This window comes from Pararge aegeria, chromosome 21 (genome assembly GCF_905163445.1).
Source record: "Pararge aegeria chromosome 21, ilParAegt1.1, whole genome shotgun sequence".
Lineage (NCBI taxonomy): Eukaryota > Metazoa > Arthropoda > Insecta > Lepidoptera > Nymphalidae > Pararge > Pararge aegeria.
Window position 1 is genome coordinate 14937416 of NC_053200.1, and position 18193 is coordinate 14955608.

General features: G+C 35.3%; 1 protein-coding gene across 1 annotated transcript in view; it reads left to right on the plus strand.

The window, feature by feature from the left end:
• Positions 1-831: 831 nt before the first annotated feature.
• LOC120633213 (zwei Ig domain protein zig-8-like) overlaps positions 832-18193 on the plus strand; it is a 41856-nt gene continuing 24494 nt past the window's right edge. Inside the window, exons 1-3 of the mRNA XM_039903365.1 lie at positions 832-937; positions 10955-11136; positions 15977-16093. Coding sequence (XP_039759299.1) covers positions 880-937; positions 10955-11136; positions 15977-16093 — 357 coding nt within the window. The 5' untranslated portion in view covers positions 832-879. The remainder of the gene's footprint in view (positions 938-10954; positions 11137-15976; positions 16094-18193) is intronic.

The window sequence follows — 18193 nt, forward strand, 5'->3', positions numbered from 1 at the left end:
CAATGAAACACAAAAACACCCTCAACACACCAAACCACAAAACTATCTCACTCTATTAGATAAGCAACGATGTGCCACATAATATCAGCCTGTAATTACTTTCTCATTGTCTTATATATGTTTTCTTATATAAATGTCGGATATTCTTGGTATAAATAAAAAATTATCATTAATCAATTTAAATTTAGACGAAATTACCTAATCTTAAATCATTATTTAATTTGAACTCTACCTCGCTACCACACAGCAAACCCTAAATGCCCACAATAAAACACAAAAACACCCTCAACACACCAAATCACAAAACCATCTCTCTTTATTAGATAAGCAACGATGTGCCATATAATATCACCCAGTAATTACTTTCTTATTTTCTTATATATATATCGAATATTCTTGGTAATAATTAAAATTTATCATTATTCAATTCAGGTATAGTCGAAATTACCAAATCTTAAATCATTATTTATTTTAAATTCTACCTCACTACTAAACGGCAAACCACAAGTGCACACAATAAAACACAAATACACCCTTAACATACCAAACAATAAAACTCTCTTACTCTCTTTATTAGATAAGCAACGCTGTGCCACATAATATCACCCTGTAATTACTTTCATATTTTCTAGTAAATAATAACTGGCTACAAAACAAAATAACCCTCGAAACGTGCAGTCATGCCGACTAATCCCAAACAGGAACTTCGTACATAACAAAGGGGTATGCCGTCCTGTCCAGCACTACCCGTTCAACTTATCTTGATGAAATAAAAGCAGACTTAACCGGTAATTAATAAGGTTTAATTTTGTCCACAGATGAGGATAACAGTGTAGCTGAGCGTTAAAGTGGGATTATGAACAGGCACATGGTCTAGCCATGACGATGGCTTTTCTATTTGGCGCGCTCGGAGCGTTAGCCCTCGTCAGTCGCACGGGTGAGTAAATCGATCCTTTGTCCAGTCTATAATTACCTATAAATTGTTTATAAATCGCAATGCCTCTATTTCTATATTATCTTTATAGAAATTCTGGGAAATATCTTATTGTCTATACTAATATTATAAATGCGAAAATGTCTTAGTTTGTTAATCCTTAACATCTAGCTGAGCAACTTATTAACTTGAATACCAGGGAAGTACTTTTATACCAGGAAAACAAATGGCTTATCGCTTTAGCGATAAGGCCGCCTTTGCACGTTTAAACTAGCTTTTAAGTTTCTCTGTTATTTCCTTTTTCTCGAATGTGAAGGGGTTTATGCCGTCGTCCACACGCCTTTGAGAACATGGAGAACTCTCATGCATGCATTTTTGTGTCAAGATATTTTCCACCGTTGAATCAAGTGATTTTAATTGCTTATAAAGTACGTAACTTACAAAAGTTAAAATTCAAAATTCAAAAATTCTTTATTCATGTAGACCTATTGCAGACTCTTTTGAAGCGTTCATACATATATGCATAAATAAGTGAAAGTCAATGGTGATTACTTCGTTCGCCAACTTAAAGCTAAAGCTACGAGAGTTCCTAAGAAGAGCCCACAACAAACTTAGCCGGGTAATATTTTTTGTTATCACAATCTCACTGTAAATTAATATTAAGGTATGAAGTTGGAGCAATTCACACCCAAGCTTTACATCGTTAAGGTAATCCTTAACATTATAAGAGTAGAGTTGCGTGCTCGAACTCGGCCTAGTCACTGGGCTAAGTGGATGTGTCGGTTTTTGCGTGATTGAGTAACAAACATCCTCACTCACTTTCACATTTATAATATTAGTAGGATAGTAGGTTTACTAGCTGAATTGTTATAATTCATATATTATTTAGATAAATCTCTTTTTTGTCACAGCCGTGGGTTATTGAATTTATAAAATCCACTCTACTGAATTTTAAAAAGCCAAAGTGTACAGCCATTCTGTATGCTGTTTGCGTGATGGACTTGAATGGAAATGATTTTTCAGAAATGCGAACCGCGTTTGTTTTTTAAAAATATAGAATTTAATTATGATATAGAGATTTTTGTGTATATTTTATGAATACAACGTGTAAAGGAATTACTAAATACTGTAGAAAGGTGCATAAGTATATTTCATAAGGAATCACCCTGTAAAAATATTTATTAAAAAGAAGCATATTTATTTTTCCATACAAACTAATTCAAAAAAATCTAAGTGCTTACTTATGACAACCCTATTGAAGACAACATACCGACACGCGCATAGTACCTACGCTGCGCGACGCGTACCTAATTAAGTGACAGGAGTCACTTGATTTTACTTTTGCATGTGATGTTAGGGCTGTATCTGATTTCTGTAAATAAAATGTACGGCAATGATTTACTGAAAAACTACTAGCATTTCGGTTTCACAGATTAGTCTCAGAGACATTAAATAATGTATCTCTAACGCCTTTGAAGTATTATTTCGTAATTCCGTTACACGTTTTATGTCAATAACTATATAAGGTTGTATCCAGACGGTTAGCCCGAGCGGTTGAATTTGAATGAGGAGATAGAAATAGAAATTTTTTATTACATAAACTCAGTACGATAAATATTCTTGCATATCTAATTACCCGGCTGAGTTTGTTGTGGGCTCTTCTTAGACCAGGGCGCGTTTGAAACCCTCGTAGCTTTAGATTTAAGTTGGCGAACGAAGTTATCACCATCCCGTTACAATTATGTAAACAAATATGTATGAACGCTTCATAAGTGCCTGTGATAGGCCTACATGAATAAAGAAATTTTGAATTTGAAATTTTGAATTTAGCAGGCGCAAATATTAAAATCTCAATAGCTGTTTTATCTTTGTACCTTTTGGTGTAGATTTTGGGACAGTGGTGACCTTGGCTCGCGCTTTTATTAAAGAATTGTAAAAAAAGTTATCGTGTATACCGGTGATGCTAGAGCTGGCAGTTATTTGGCCAAAGAATTAGTTTGGCCATTGAAAGGGGTAATACTGCGAGCATCTTAGACACTATGCCTTTCTGCGCTGGTTTCGAGGACGTTTATGTTTTTATTTTGGTACATTGGTTATTTTAGGTAATTTTTTGTTTATCAATATATTAATGAAGATATAAATAGCAGGGTTGGAGGGTTTTTAATAAAAGGTAAGTTTTACAGAAGAAGTTGAGGAAACTTCATTGGTTTATGTGATATACGGCAATACTGTTATGAGTGATAGTACTGTTTGTTTCCCTTGAAATCTTATAAATAAATAAATTAAAATCTGTTACTAGATTTCTAGTTGATAGCATTAGTAGTTACTAGAATAAAATGTTACTACTGATGAGAAGCGGTGATAGCGCAGTGGGTAGAAGCTCGACTTCACTTTCGGGGGGCCGAGTTGAAGCCCAGCACGCACCTCTATCTTTTAAAAATATACAATTTTACACCAAAATAAAAGGAAAAGAGCGGCGTTTTCCGGAAAAAGATAAAAAAAATATATGCCCCCTATTAATAAATAGCACTCGGTGTCTCTACTATACAATGTCTTATTTATGTTTTTAAAATTCATAACATTATTTGATTTAAAAAAAAATGCCTGCGCTCAAACTGGGTGGGGTCGATTTATTTTAAATATTGTATTATAAATGTAACATTATGTATTGTGCTGAATAAATTGAATTGAAAATTTAAATTGAATGGTGGAGACCACTACAAGGGGACCCTAAAAACGGCTAAACGTTGAAATTGAAGTTCCGAAATTAAGAACCCATTTGATAAATCGACAATCGGCCGGAATGATCCAAATCCCTCATGCAGATCCCGCTAAGCATCCAAATGCTTATTTATTTGAACTGAAGGCATTCCAATTTATTATCAACAAAAGATTGTATGTATTCCAATTTCTTTCTCGCCACTTTCCATTGTCGGGTCCTTAAATTTCGAAAATCCATCGTCCCGTGTAATTTCCGCTTCAACTAATACATTCTCCGTTTAGATTTAGACATCTGTTATTTGGAAAATATATTTTTAGGATTCCGTTACTCGAACTGAAATAAAAACAAAGGAAAAGTGACCACAATTTTACGACGATGCGTTTTCACTGTCAAAAGCAGAAAAAGACTGAAAAACCTTATGCCTACTTCCCTGATATTTTGGTTCCAAAGATGCGGTTGCTCAAAAATTTGCGGATCACGAGGTCCTAGGTTCAATTCGGAGTCAGGTCAAAAACTGTCGGGCATTATGTATTTTCTTTCAAAGCATTTTCAGTACCAGCCTGGAGCTAGGGAGCTGGCATTAGAAGAGCATGTTAATGTTAAGCATGCTAAGCATCGTCCTTGTTATTATCACTTGTGAGTCGTTAAAGCCCACCAACCAGCATTGTAGCAGCATCGTGGGTCTATGCTCTGAAACCGTGTATGCTATAAATAAATAAATAAACAAACAATACACACATCGCCATCTAGCCCCAAAGTAAGCGTAGCTCGTGTTATGGGTGCTAAGATTACTGATGAATATTTTTTTTTGAATAATATACATAAATACTTATAAAATACATATAAACACCCAGCACAGAAAATCATTCCTGTTCATCACACAAACATTTTACACACAGAAAACAGGTTCCCTGCCCACTGCGCTAATCGGCCGCAAAACTATAAGAGGGACGATGTCTGTGCCCAGCAATGGTACGTTATTTGGGTGCGGATGGTGCTGTAAATTCAGCTATTACCTTATATTGCAACTCTTAAATAGTACGGAACTCTCACTTATCGAGCCCGATTCGCACTTGACTAGTTTATTTTCATAAAGTATAGGGAAGAGTACGTCGTTATGTTGGCAAATAGAATTTAATCTTGATTAAAGTGGTCACAGTGTAATCCAGAGGCTTTCAGGGCTTTAAAGCTATTATTTCAACCGCAGATCCGTTTCATTATGTTGTATTTTTTAAATCTGTGACTTATATTCCGCTCCAGCTACTTAAATGGGCTCTCTAAATTATTCCAGCCCGGTTTTGTTTGCCTTTATTTGTTGTTTGTTTTACTTTTGATTTATGTTATTACTTTATCAAATAATTTCAATAGGAAAATCGCTTTACATATAACATTGACATAATTGAAGTTGAGAAAAATTGATTAATGGTGCACAGCGGATAACCGTTTAGACAGAATATCGAGCCGTTATCTCCGACTTAGTGTAGGCGGTAATAAACTAAATTCCCGTTTTTAAGTTTTTTATTGTAATTTTGCAGAACGAAATTGAAATTAATCATAATATTAAGTTTAATTATTATCTTAAAATGGTAAATTTCTATTTACTACTTATAAAATACAAATAATTATGTACACACAAAATTATTCATCAGTCATAGTACCCATAACACAAGCTACGCTTACTTTGGGGCTGGCGATGAGTGTTTTGTCGTAATATATTTATTTATTTATTTATTTTATCTGTTAGTAGTCTAGTAATATAAAAATATAAATCGTGCAAAAAATGATGTCTATCAATGCCTAGTTGAGGCTAAGACTTGTCTTTTTATCTTCATTTGTACTAATTTTGCCACTACAATAATTACTTTTCGAAATCAATGACCAACAACGAATTTTCTATTTGCAAGCCAGTTCTAAGTTTAAATAAAACCTTTAATTAGTTACCTCCATGGTTGCCGTGTTTCATAGTAAGAGATTGTTCCATTTGTAATTTACACAACAGATGTGAGTCTACTTTTATTTGGCCAGTAAACCACGACAAATATGGATTTCCATACAACTTTTGCCGGCCGCTGTTTGCATTCATTCGGCCAGTACAGTTTCGGTTTATCTCGAAGGAGGTTGTCAAAATAATACTCAAATTTCCAAGCATGTTTGAGAAATAGATTTTAACCTTATTTAGAATAATCCACAGCTTAATTAGGAGCTATTATATAAGCTTAAGCGTCGTTGGTCGAAGGATGTAGCGCTCGCATGAATCACCCGCCACAATAGCTGTCCGTAGCTGAGTGCGTCCGTTGTGCTGAGACAAAACGGACTAAAACGTCCTCTATGTTGGATATTAAAGTGATCATTGCTTTATTTTTATGGTTAGGATCTTTATACTCGTAGATTTCGGCTGTGACTTGCCGCTTTGCCGGCAAAGTTAAGCTGCTAAGCAATTTACGCCAAATGTTAACAATCAATAGGTTTACCAGCAACCAAATCTTATGTTTTAAGAAGTATTGTTTCTTTATAAATCTTAAACGCAATGTTTGTTTATATACTTAATCTAGAACTCTGCGTACAAACTATTTTTGGCCTAAATAAAGTTTATTATTGTTATTATTATTATTGGTAAGTACCAAGATTTTTTTTAACTAAGAAAATTATTACTTGAATAACCATAAAAAATTAAATTTCGAAAAAAAAAAAAAAGTTGCAGGTTTATTATTTATTGTTCATTCGTTGAGCAATATATTCTAATAATCTCGCAATTAGTAGGTACTTACTGCGATTGCAAGTAGAAAAACTATACATGAGCCAAGCTTTGCAGGTTTTTTTTTGTTTTACCCATTACAAGTTAGCCCTTAACTGCTTTCTCTGATCTCACCTGATGATAAGTGATGATGCAGTCTAAAATGGTAGCGGGCTTACCTGTTAGGGAGAATAGCAGTTATATTAAACCCATACTCCTAATTGGTTTCTATGCAAAATCGTACCAGAACGTTAAATCGCTTAGCGGCACCTCTTTGTCGGTAGGATCGTAACTAGCAGCGATTGAAGCCTCCCACACACACATCATAATACACAACAAAGCTCGCATGAATCTCGTGCCACTATGTTTCCTTTTTTATAGTACCTAACAAGGTAAATACTAAGTAATTTTCTAAATTTCTCTTGGATTTCTCCAGGAACCCTCAAATAAATCTTCACTTAATTAAATTAGGACAATCTTCAATGCTAATGCACTAACGTATACATTTAATGATAGCTGTACTCGGACTAGAAAACAATATAACGGATAGACAATGACAATACAGTGTATGAATGGTGTTTCTTATGAAATAAATAAATACATTATGTATGATTTATTTATTGCTTTCACATTTGTTTTATAAATATAACTTCAAATAAACTATGTAAAACTAAATAAAAACTAAAACGTCTTCGAAACCACCGCAGCGAGGCACAGTTCCTAAGATGCTGGCAGCATTGCCCCTTTAGATGGCCGAACTAATTCGTTGGCCAAGTTAACTGACCGCTTTAGGATCACCGGTAGACTCGATAACCCTTTTCGATAATTCTAAATAGGACTACCTCTGAGATAGGAAAAAAAGAATCATCAAAATCGTTTTATAATTGGCAGAGTAATCGAGTAACAAATATACAAAAAAAACGTATAGTCGAATTGAGAACCTCCTCCTTTATTTTTTTCGGTTGAAAATGAAATTTAGGGCCCGATTTCTGACGTCATCCGGACGTGTACCCTTACCACGGTCACGGGTGCGTTCGGACTAAACGATAGTTATTATAGTATTAGTCAAAAAGTCCACCAACATTCAGATTAACATTGAACCGAGCTGAGGTCCGCGCAGGAGGCACCCTCGGGTCGACGTATCCCATTTTCCCCCAGATGTCGTCGAGTCCTGGGGCTTCTCGGTGACGCCGTAGCCATTCCTCAGGTGGTTATCAGCAAGTGTCCATCCGAGAGTGAAAAGAAAATAAAAACTATTAAAATCGAAATCAAAAATTAAAATTTTTAAGAATATTTTGCGCATCGAAGAATTGATCCTTATTAACAATTTTTATTCATATTTATTTAATGTTTGATCTTTGAACATATATTGTAACAATCATACATCACTACTAATATTATAAATGTCAATGTAAGTTTGTTTGTTACGCTTTCACGCAAAACTACTTAACCGATCCTTATGAAACTTTGTAAACATATTCTTGGAAGTGTTAAAAGTATATAGGATACTTTTATCCCGACATTAGGCTTGGTTCCTTTGGGAGAGGGGATGAAAGTGTTTGACGATTTTACACCATCACTCCGACAAATTTTAACCGATTTAAATAATTATTTTTATACTATAGAGGTTATAATATGTGTTAAATTTTGCCCAAACTTTGTGAAGATCTGAGGAATGTGGTTGGAGATAGAGGACAGAACTCCTCAGCGGAGAGCAGAAAACCCCTCATTTAAGGCTTAGCGATACTGAATACTTTAATTTTTTTTAGAACTACAGCTAAATTGAATGCCACATCCAAAAACCAAATCAAACGCAGACGAAGTCGCGGGCAACAGCTAGTATATTATGATTGTTACAATACATGCGATTAGCATTCATCATCATCGTCATTTTTCTTGACATATTTGACAATTAAGTTAAACCCATCGGTAAATATGATTTACAGCTCTATAGCGTTTCATCAGGCGACTGGGAAGTAGACCGGCTCACTGTCAGCACCGGCTTCCTCAGTAGCTACGGACCTCCTTTTCATTGGCTAGCTAGTTAGCTATAATTATATAATCTCGATCATGCGTTGGTCGCAGGATGTATCTCTTGCATGAATCACCCGCCACAATAGCTCTCCGTAGCTGAATGCGTCCATAGCGTCCGTTCCGCTGAGACAAAACGGACTAAAACGTCCACCGTAGTTGATACTGATCATTGCTTTGTTACATTACCCGTTGGTCTTGTGCTTAAAATATTTTGACTAGTGGGCGGTGCGAATGCGATTTACGGCCAATGTTAATAATAAAAGTGAATAAAATCTTTCAATTAAATTAAGCCAGTAAATAAAGCCATGGATGTAAAGAGTGACGGTAACAGTGTCGCCAGTTGCATATTCTTTGGTGGAACTTGGCTCACACACTGCCGCGTGTCTTAATACATCGAGCTAGCAGCTGGCGAATTTTTGACATTTTGCTAAAAGGGAGCTTCAGATTTGCCCTGCTACTTCAAAAGTGGCTAACTCGCTTATGTCAACATGTCAAAAAAGTCCATTTTCCATTAGTGCGGCAGCCAGTGAGTCAATGTCCGTCCGACAGGGCAACGAATAGGTACGGTGAGGAAGAGGGAGGGGGTTACACCCTTAGTAACTTAGTAAGAAGTTGACTAACTATAGGCTCATTGAACATATGGTATCCGTCAAAATCCGATAAAATAAATCAATACTAAACTTAATCTTATTAATATGTGATATGAATTAATGGTTTAATATGAAGTTTATTTTCTGATCTAGAGATTTTTTTAAACTTATCAAGATGACCATATGCTTGGTCGATCAATTATTACTTTTACATAAAAAACACAAAGCTAAAATTGTGAGAGTTCTGAGAGCTTGATCGTGCCAGAGAACCAACTACCTTTAACAATTATTTATAAAAGACGCGAGTTATTTGAGATAAAAAGTACACAATGCTAAAACAATAGAAGTCGCGGTTATACATGGCTTGTTTTAATACATATAGAAGGTTATATCACTTTATATTACTAATACAACAATAACACAAAGCTAAAATTATGAGGGTTCTGAGAGCACCTTTAACAATGATAACTTAAATTGCGAGTTATTTGAGAGAAAAGCACATAGTAGGACATACGTAACACATACTCTCGAAAATACTCTTTTTTATCATTCTTAAGATTTGTTTGAAAAATAAAAAAACAGGTTAAATAGCAGTTAAATTAAAAAACAGATGAAATAAGTTTAGTCTTTGACAATATATCGTTAATTATGTTCAAATTTACAATTTTAATTAATAATGGGCAAATTTCGGTTAGTAGAAAACCACTCATACTATTTAGATATTAATCAAAACATTAATTATCTATAATTATATTAGTTGCTACTATTTCAGTTAACTTTAACTAACAAACCTCAAAATTGGACATACCTACATAGCCTCATATATCATAATTTTTACATACATTATAGGTAGCATATAAAATAAACTTTTCTATTGCATGTACTTTTATTAATTAAGTAACATAGCAATAAGATTAATTACAATTTCAAAAACTAACGTAACTCCATTATAAAAGAGTCAAACATAAATAAGCAAATCACAAAATATTGGATTCAATGGGATGTTTCCGAGAATATGAAATGAACTGTCGCATAAAATCCTATCCTCAAAAGGGTAAATCTCCTGTGACATAAATGTCCCTCATTCTATATTTAAATTGTCAATTACTATTTAGAGCTTTCACAATTATTTGAAATGAAAATATATTTTTTTTTCTGTTCATATTTTATCTGTGAAAATACGTGGGTGTTTTAATGAAACTGGAGTGGAGTGGAGTACAGCAAAGTAGAGCACAGTAGAGTAGACTGGAATAGAGTAGAGTTGAGAGAAGTGAAGAGTGGAGTAGAATTAAATGCACATTGGATTGCCTATCACATACGATGTGACATAGCTGTCTCTACTGCGCCTCACTTCACTCCGTTCTTTGCTTATTTATGCTATAACCGGGCTTTTGATAGTGTATTATGTGATTTATATTTTTTTTAGTGGGAAAAAATATGGCTGAAAAAATGAAACGTTCATATTAAATCATATTTTGTTACAGCTAAAACAACGCAAAAAAAACTTTATGATATACTTTATCATCATCATATCATCCCATTACCAGTCCACTACAGGACACGGGTCTCTTCCCACGATGAGAAGGGTTCAGGCCGTCAACCACGATGGCACAGTGCGGATGATGCAGCCTAATATGGTAGCGGGCTAACATGTTTGAGTTGTGCCAGTTATAGTTTATCCCAGGAAGAGCTTTAAGTGTTCTAGCTTCACAGTGGGACATAAATAGGCTGAGGAAAGTAAAGAATTAAAAAAAAACGGATTTATAATAACTTAAAAGATGTCTACTTAAATTGATGTTGCCTGGAAGAGATCGCGATGAGGCCGCCTAATTGTATACATCGTGTAAACTAGTTTTTTTATATTTGTTTTCCTGTATTTTTATGTGGTGTACAATAAAAGTGTATTCATTCATTAATTTATTTTATTTAACCTTCAACAGGTTGCACAGACAACAGAAACGGCGTCCACGACGGCGGCCAAGAAATAGAATACACAGACGTAGACCTAGGTGTCGCACAGAGGGGACCGCACTTCGACGTGGCGTACTCCAGAAATGTCACAGCGCTGGTTGGAAAGACCGCGCAGCTAAACTGCAGGGTTCACGACCTTGGTAATAGAACGGTGAGTTATTTTTGCCTACAATTAAACTTTTTTAACAGTTAATTTAAATTTTTGCATACAGCAACAGGATGCTTTGTTAGTTATTTATGCAACTGTTTTATACTTAAGGGTATTGCTAATTATCAAACGTTGCATTTAAAACTTAATCTACACCCATAGTTGACAGCCGACTGGCGCAGTAGACAGCGACCCTGTTTTATGAGTCCTAGGCCGTGGGTTCGATTTCCACAACTGGATAATGTTTGTGTGATAATCATGAATGTTTTTCAGTGTCTGGGTATTTATCTCTACATTATAAGTATTAATGTATATTATTCATAAAATATATTCATCAGTTATGTTAGTAGGAACCCGTAACACAAGCTACGCTTTCTTTGGGGCTAAAACATATAAATTGTTGACATCTGCATAATAAAGTCCTTGGAAGATTTCTTCGCAGTAAATTTAAACTGCATTTAGGGTTAAATGAATAATTTTGTTAAGGAAACGACTGTATTATAAGACTTTTTTTTACGTAAACAGAGCCGAGGAGAAACTCCAGTTAAAATTAATATAAATATTTAGAACGCAGTAGTAATTGGCGCCCTACGAAGACCTATTGAATTCATTCAAGTGTTTGAATAAAACATTTTCTCTTTCAATTATAGAACCGCTCGAGCGATCCGAGGATGTACTTTGTACACAAATGAATAAAACATTAAAAACACTTTTGCTTTGCTCTGCTTTGCTTTTTAATGCTAAACGCATTAAAAATTGTAAAGGATAAGTATTTGTTTTAATTAAGGTTTTTTAATAAGACACGGTCGAATTCTTATTAACCTTTTGTGTGTTTTTCATTATATTATTAAAGTTTTGTTACTTTATAAATGTATTTCTGAAGTGAAACTTCTTTATTTGCGTTGGAAAAAAATTTACAGTCACATTTTTCGGTTATGCGTCACATTTTTCCGTGACGCGCCATCTTTTACTGTTACGCGCCAACTTCATATCTAAGTCACATTGTTCGTTACGCGCCATATTTATTTCTAATACATTCAACACGTGGGTGTTATTATGGTATTTTTATTCAATTTAGTTTTTTTTTCGTTTTTGATTGTAAATATCAGTGAAGGTAAATATTTTTAGCGGAAGCGGTGATAGCGCATGGGGTAAAAGCTCGACTCCACTTTCGGTTTCACTTTTTATGTCTGTCTCTCGCTCTTAGGCGGGCGCGTGCCTCTCACTCGCTCTCATTGTGAGCGCATAACGTGAGCGGAGCGTAACGCAGTTTCTTGAAGTGTCACCCGGCAAACCAATTTATAAGACGTTGTCACGTCAAAATATCACTTGCGTCATTGGTGAGGGAAAACATCGTGAGAGTTCAATATAATATTCTAAAAGGTGTAATGGCTAATATTATTGTCTTGTTTCTTATTATCCAAGAGGAAGGTTTATAATATGTACTCGTAGCATACATGCATATTATGAGAGAGTTATCAAGCACTCTAAACTTCTCTATATGCAGTAGAAGTATTACTACTGTTCGAAACCGGAGCGGAACGCTAGTTATTTATAATATTAATATCGCGAAGTCCGGAGATCGATTCTCCTAGAAATGTTCCATTCCTGTTCAGTCTGGAGTTACAAAGTGGACGGTGTCGATTAAATTTTTTTGGACCAAGCAGACAGCCTAACCGACGGTTTGTGGAAAACCATCGCCTATAGACAGAGGAACACTTAACAGGGCATGCATGGAGCACGTCCAGCAACGTGCCACCTTGAGCCCATCAATTTGAGCCGTAGGTGTTAAGGTGCGCCTGTAATTACACCGGCATCCACGCTTCAGACCGGAACACAGCATTCAACAATGCTGCTTAGCGGCAGAAATAAGCATGGCGATAGCACTTCCCTTTCTTATTGGACGAGCCTGTCACAAAAAGATCTACTACTACTTCAACTCTCTACCTACTACCTTTTTCTTTTTTTTTTCCGGTTCCGGTTGTCAAAATGTAAAGTATTCTAAAGTTGCTCCAGAGTTTTAATTCAAAAACAAGTAAAAAAACTGAACATAATTTCCTTAAAGTGCAATAAATATACAACAAGAGGTCATAAACAAGCTTATTATTACCACAAAAAACCACAGGCAAGGTGATCTTTTGGTTAAAAATCAGAAATAGTGTCAGTACGGCTAAAGGTTAGAGAAAAAAAAATCAAAACAAGTGGGTAATCGTAACAAAAAGTAGTCTAATTGATAAGTGTGAAAATAATAGTGGGTTTTAATCACTGACGTTGTTACGTTAGTGATTAAATACCATCAAGAACTGAGTGTGTGTGAGGTGTGAGGACTAGCTCCTACTCTTTGTGCTACACAGCAAGTCGGAGGGCGGCCGATTGGCGCAGTTTGCAGCGACCGTGCTTTCTGAGCCCAAGGCCGTGGATTCGATTCCCACTACTAAATAATGTTTGTGTTATTAGTATGTTTTTCAGTGTCCGGGTGTTTATATGTATTTTCTAAGTTATTATGTATATAATTCATGAAAATATTCATCTGGCATCTTAGTACCCATAACACAAGCTACGCTTACTTTTGGGCTAGGTGGCGATATATCGTCGTAGTATATTAAAAAAAAAAACTATCTCCCCAGAGCCCAATAACCCACAATGGTGCAGCAAGGTGGGGTTAAGCTATACATCTCCTACCTGTCTGTATATACACTGATACACTAATTACACCAATAATAATCATGAAAAATACGACAAAAGTGTGTGCGGATTATATCCACAGCACTTAAATATTATGTTGGTAATTTGTTAGATCAAAAAGGTTGCCCCATAATCTGCTTGAAGATGAAAGAGTGACCTCTACTTATGAGATTTAGGACGTAATCCTTAATATCTCTGAAGTAGTGTTTATTATTATTGGTTACACAACGCCCTCTATCCATAAGTCCAACGCGCGACGGACATAGCTCAGAAGACAAATGGATATTGGAGTACTAAGATGATGTTGGAGATTTTGTCACTCGAAAACGCAGTTTTAGCGGAATAGCGGCGATAGCGCATTGGGTAAAAGCTCAACTTAACTTTCGGGGGGCGAGTTCAAATCCCAGCACGCACCTCTAACTTTTCTAAGTTATGTGCGTTTTATGTAATGAAAATATGACTTGCTTCAACGGTGAAGGAGAGCATCGTGATTCAATATAATGGTCTCCAAGTTGTGTGGAGTCCACCAATCCGCACTGGACCAGCGTTATTGAGACCCGTGCTCCACTGCTGGACATAGATCTTTTGTAGAGAGTTCCAAAATCCACTTATTTCCCGCGGCTCCCACTCGTTTGATGTCGTCTGTCCACCTCGTCGGGGGCCGACCAACGCTGCGTTTACCTGTGCGGGGTTCGCCATTCCAACACCCTTGGAACCCCAACGTGTTTTGTTAAAACTAGCAATTATGAATACGACTGTAATCTAGTAAATATCAATTAATTATTGTAATAATGAAATACAAAAGATGTCATAAATAAGTGTGTGTAGGTGAATGAAGATAAGACTTGATTTTCATTGGATATTATAAGATCACCATCATCAACGAATTAATTCTCCTTCAGTCCCAATGTGTGCCATTGAAACTGACGGTCTCCTTTCAGAGAGTGATAAAGTACCTTTTACAATTATTATATTACAAAATGGAACGTTATATTGTCTTACTGTAACTCGGTACCCACTGGAATACCTGAGAATTCCTTTATGTTGAAACGAAGGAATTTTTATCGGATTTTTTTTTTCTCATGTACGTTACTCGATTAATCGAAGATGCCTGAACCAGGGGTCAGGTCAGGGCATTCTTTCCAGGCCCAGGTCCAATTGAATATAACCGAAAGTAGCAAATGTTTGCCTATCAATTTCATTATTTGGCGTGCGCTGAGAAAAGTATTGTTGATACAAAAAAAATATGCACTACAAGATTAAAGTACTCATTATTATCTACAAAAAAGCCCACAATATATCTAACTATCATATTAACACATTCACAATATCGTTTGTGTTCTAAAATTTAATTAGATCGCCGGTATAAACAAGTATTTTCTGCTTTTTAGTTCCTGGGCGTATGTTTTAGTCGGTTATTTTTTGCATTTATTAAAACCACCAAACCAATTTATCATTTATATTTTTCGAGTACTAGTAAAAAAAACTGATACCTGTCATACGACTTTTTAGTTAGTTTTATTACAGTTTTCTCTGCACACTCTGAATACTTATAATTATAAAAGCAATATTAAAAAGTGGCTTCTTAAACAAAATTACGCAGTAACCGAAAATTTATTGTAGATTCTAGTATAATTTATTGGGTGAATTGAAAATCGTTTTTTCCAATTTATCATAGTTACATTTACGCACGCACCCACACACACACTCACACGCACACACGTACAGATACACACGTAAATTCACTCGCAAGCTCACACAAATACACACACTCACACACACACGCACTGACACACACATAATTCAGACATGGACATTTAGGACACGTACAAACACAACCACGAGTACTTGGGCCTACAAGTGATCTTAATTTCTAGTATTAAGCTATGTCATCGAGCGGGTTAGCCCTGTTTTCCGAGACACAGTCTCAACTAGTTCGGAGAACAGGTACACTTTTTATCTGTGCAAAATAAAACAAAATTTTTGTATATGTTATGTGTTATGTTTAAGTACTTTTGATTCTGTTTTGTTATTCTTTATGACAATAAAGCATTTTTTCATTTCAAAGCATTTTTTCATTTTCATTTAATTTTATTTAGTGATTTTTTTTTTTTTTATTATTTTGTGATTATTGATAACTTGATTTGTTTATACGCAGGTGTCATGGATAAGGCATCGTGACATACATCTTCTCACTTCGGGGAGGATGACGTACACGTCGGACCAGAGGTTCATCAGTGTCCACAATCCACACACTGAGGATTGGATATTGAAGGTAATCACTCAATCAGTGGCAAATTGCATTAATTGCAACAATCCTACTCCTATAAGTATTACATATCAATTTTTGGGTAGGCAGTGCTTTTGTGCATGTATGAAGTGCACGCCACTGCAGTCAATCAATAGCTAATAACAGTCCAAACAATTATTAGTAAAAAAACAAATAGCTTAACATTTTGACGGAAATACAGTATTACTTTTTGACGGAAAGACAGAGTAAAATCATTTTTTTATTATTATTACGTCAAATATATGAACTACATTCTTTTCCACCATGTGCATAATCTATCTGATACTTACTCATTAAAACTATTATAATGTTCAAATACGCTATATATATATGCGACGGCTGACTGGCGCAGTATGCAGCGAACCCAGCTTTCGTCCAAGGCTGTGGGTTCCATTCCCACAACTGGAAAATGTTTGTTTGATGAACATGTGTGCTTTTCAGTGTCTGGGTGTATGTATATAAGTATTTATGTATATTTAAAATGTATATTATTCCTAAAAATATTTGTCAGACATCTCAGCACCCATAGCACAAACTACGCTTACTTTAGGGCTAGATGGCGATGTGTGAATTGTCGTTGTAAATTTACAATAATAAACCGGATTAAAAATAGCCTTTGTTATTTATACACAGCTTTAGCATTTCATACCAATCTTGACAACTTCTTGTCTAAATATATCTTGCGTCCTAAGACATTCAAAAGATATTTTGTATCCCAAGAAACCAAACAGTTCCCGTGGGATTATAAAAACCAGAACAAAAGCGGCCAAAGTTGCGGACAGCTACTCTTCAATAAAAAAAAACAAGGCAATAAATATAAAATCTAAGTTCAAACTTCAACTGTTATGAGATTAAAACTATAAAGTCGTGGATTGGAAGCTAGCAATCAAATTTATTGGCCTCGCAGAGCGGTATCTGAGGGGTCGGGGTTTAGGATTGTCTATACGAAAAGTTTGGGATAGTTTTGCCAAGTTGAAAGCCAACTTGCGAGGGTCTTTGGCATTAGTTCCAACCGGCTATAGCAGAATCTTTAACCCAACGTTAGCAAACGGTTGAACCGCAATATTGACCTAAAAAACCAGCCACATATTAGCCTATGTGAGGAGTTGGATTCACTTGTAGCTGTTTGATAGTTTGATGCGCAGTGCAGTTGTTACGTAATTTTTAAGTGTGCTATACAGTCTGTATAAAAATATACCAAAGACCACGACTGCTTTCGTTTTTTTTTGTAAGTTTTTCTAGGATAAAAGAATCCTATGCAATATACAGCACCGATGTTATACATCCGTTTACAGGATGTATATGTTTGTAAATTTGTAATAATCATGTGACTCATTTATAGGTCTGGTTGGTAGCCATTGTTAAAAAAATAATAACAAAATTAAATTAATAGTTTGGTTAAAAAGAGGCATTCTCTATCGAGTGTTAACGGCTCAGAGCGGCATCAATTCAATCAATCGCGGTCCAAAAAGCTGCTTCTATTTTTCCTAAAGCAGATTTTTTTTATTTTTTTTTAATATTGTTACAGAAAACTATAATTAATTATTTGGAATATCCCTTTGAGTTACAGTTGATCTGATAATTTAAAGCGTTGCCTATGTTCGACCACGAAATAAATCGCTGTGTTATTAGTTTCTGTCTATTTCCCAAATTTAAAAGTATCCTTTATCCATCTCAAGGATGCAAGACTAATAAATGGCATAATCTATATCTTAATAATTATTTACTGTAAAAGCAATATCTCCTGAGGATACTCCGGTTTCGTAGCGAAACGTGCGTAGAGGGTACATTGCCGAGGATCAGTTTGGTGTGGAGTATACGGATTGATGAAATTATAAATTACACGATACAGATTCTCCTGCTGTTCGCGGAGTATAGCAAATTATAAGCTTAATTTTCATAAAATAATTTAGTAACATCGTTGTAGTGGTTGAACGGAACTCATGTATTTTAAAACACAGCCGTGCTACTTGGCGGCAGAAATAAGCATGGTGGTATTACTTCGCCGGAATAGCTCTGTGATATACTACTACTACTAAAACTCCCTTCCATACACGGAGGGATTCGTGTGGATTTTATTAAGCT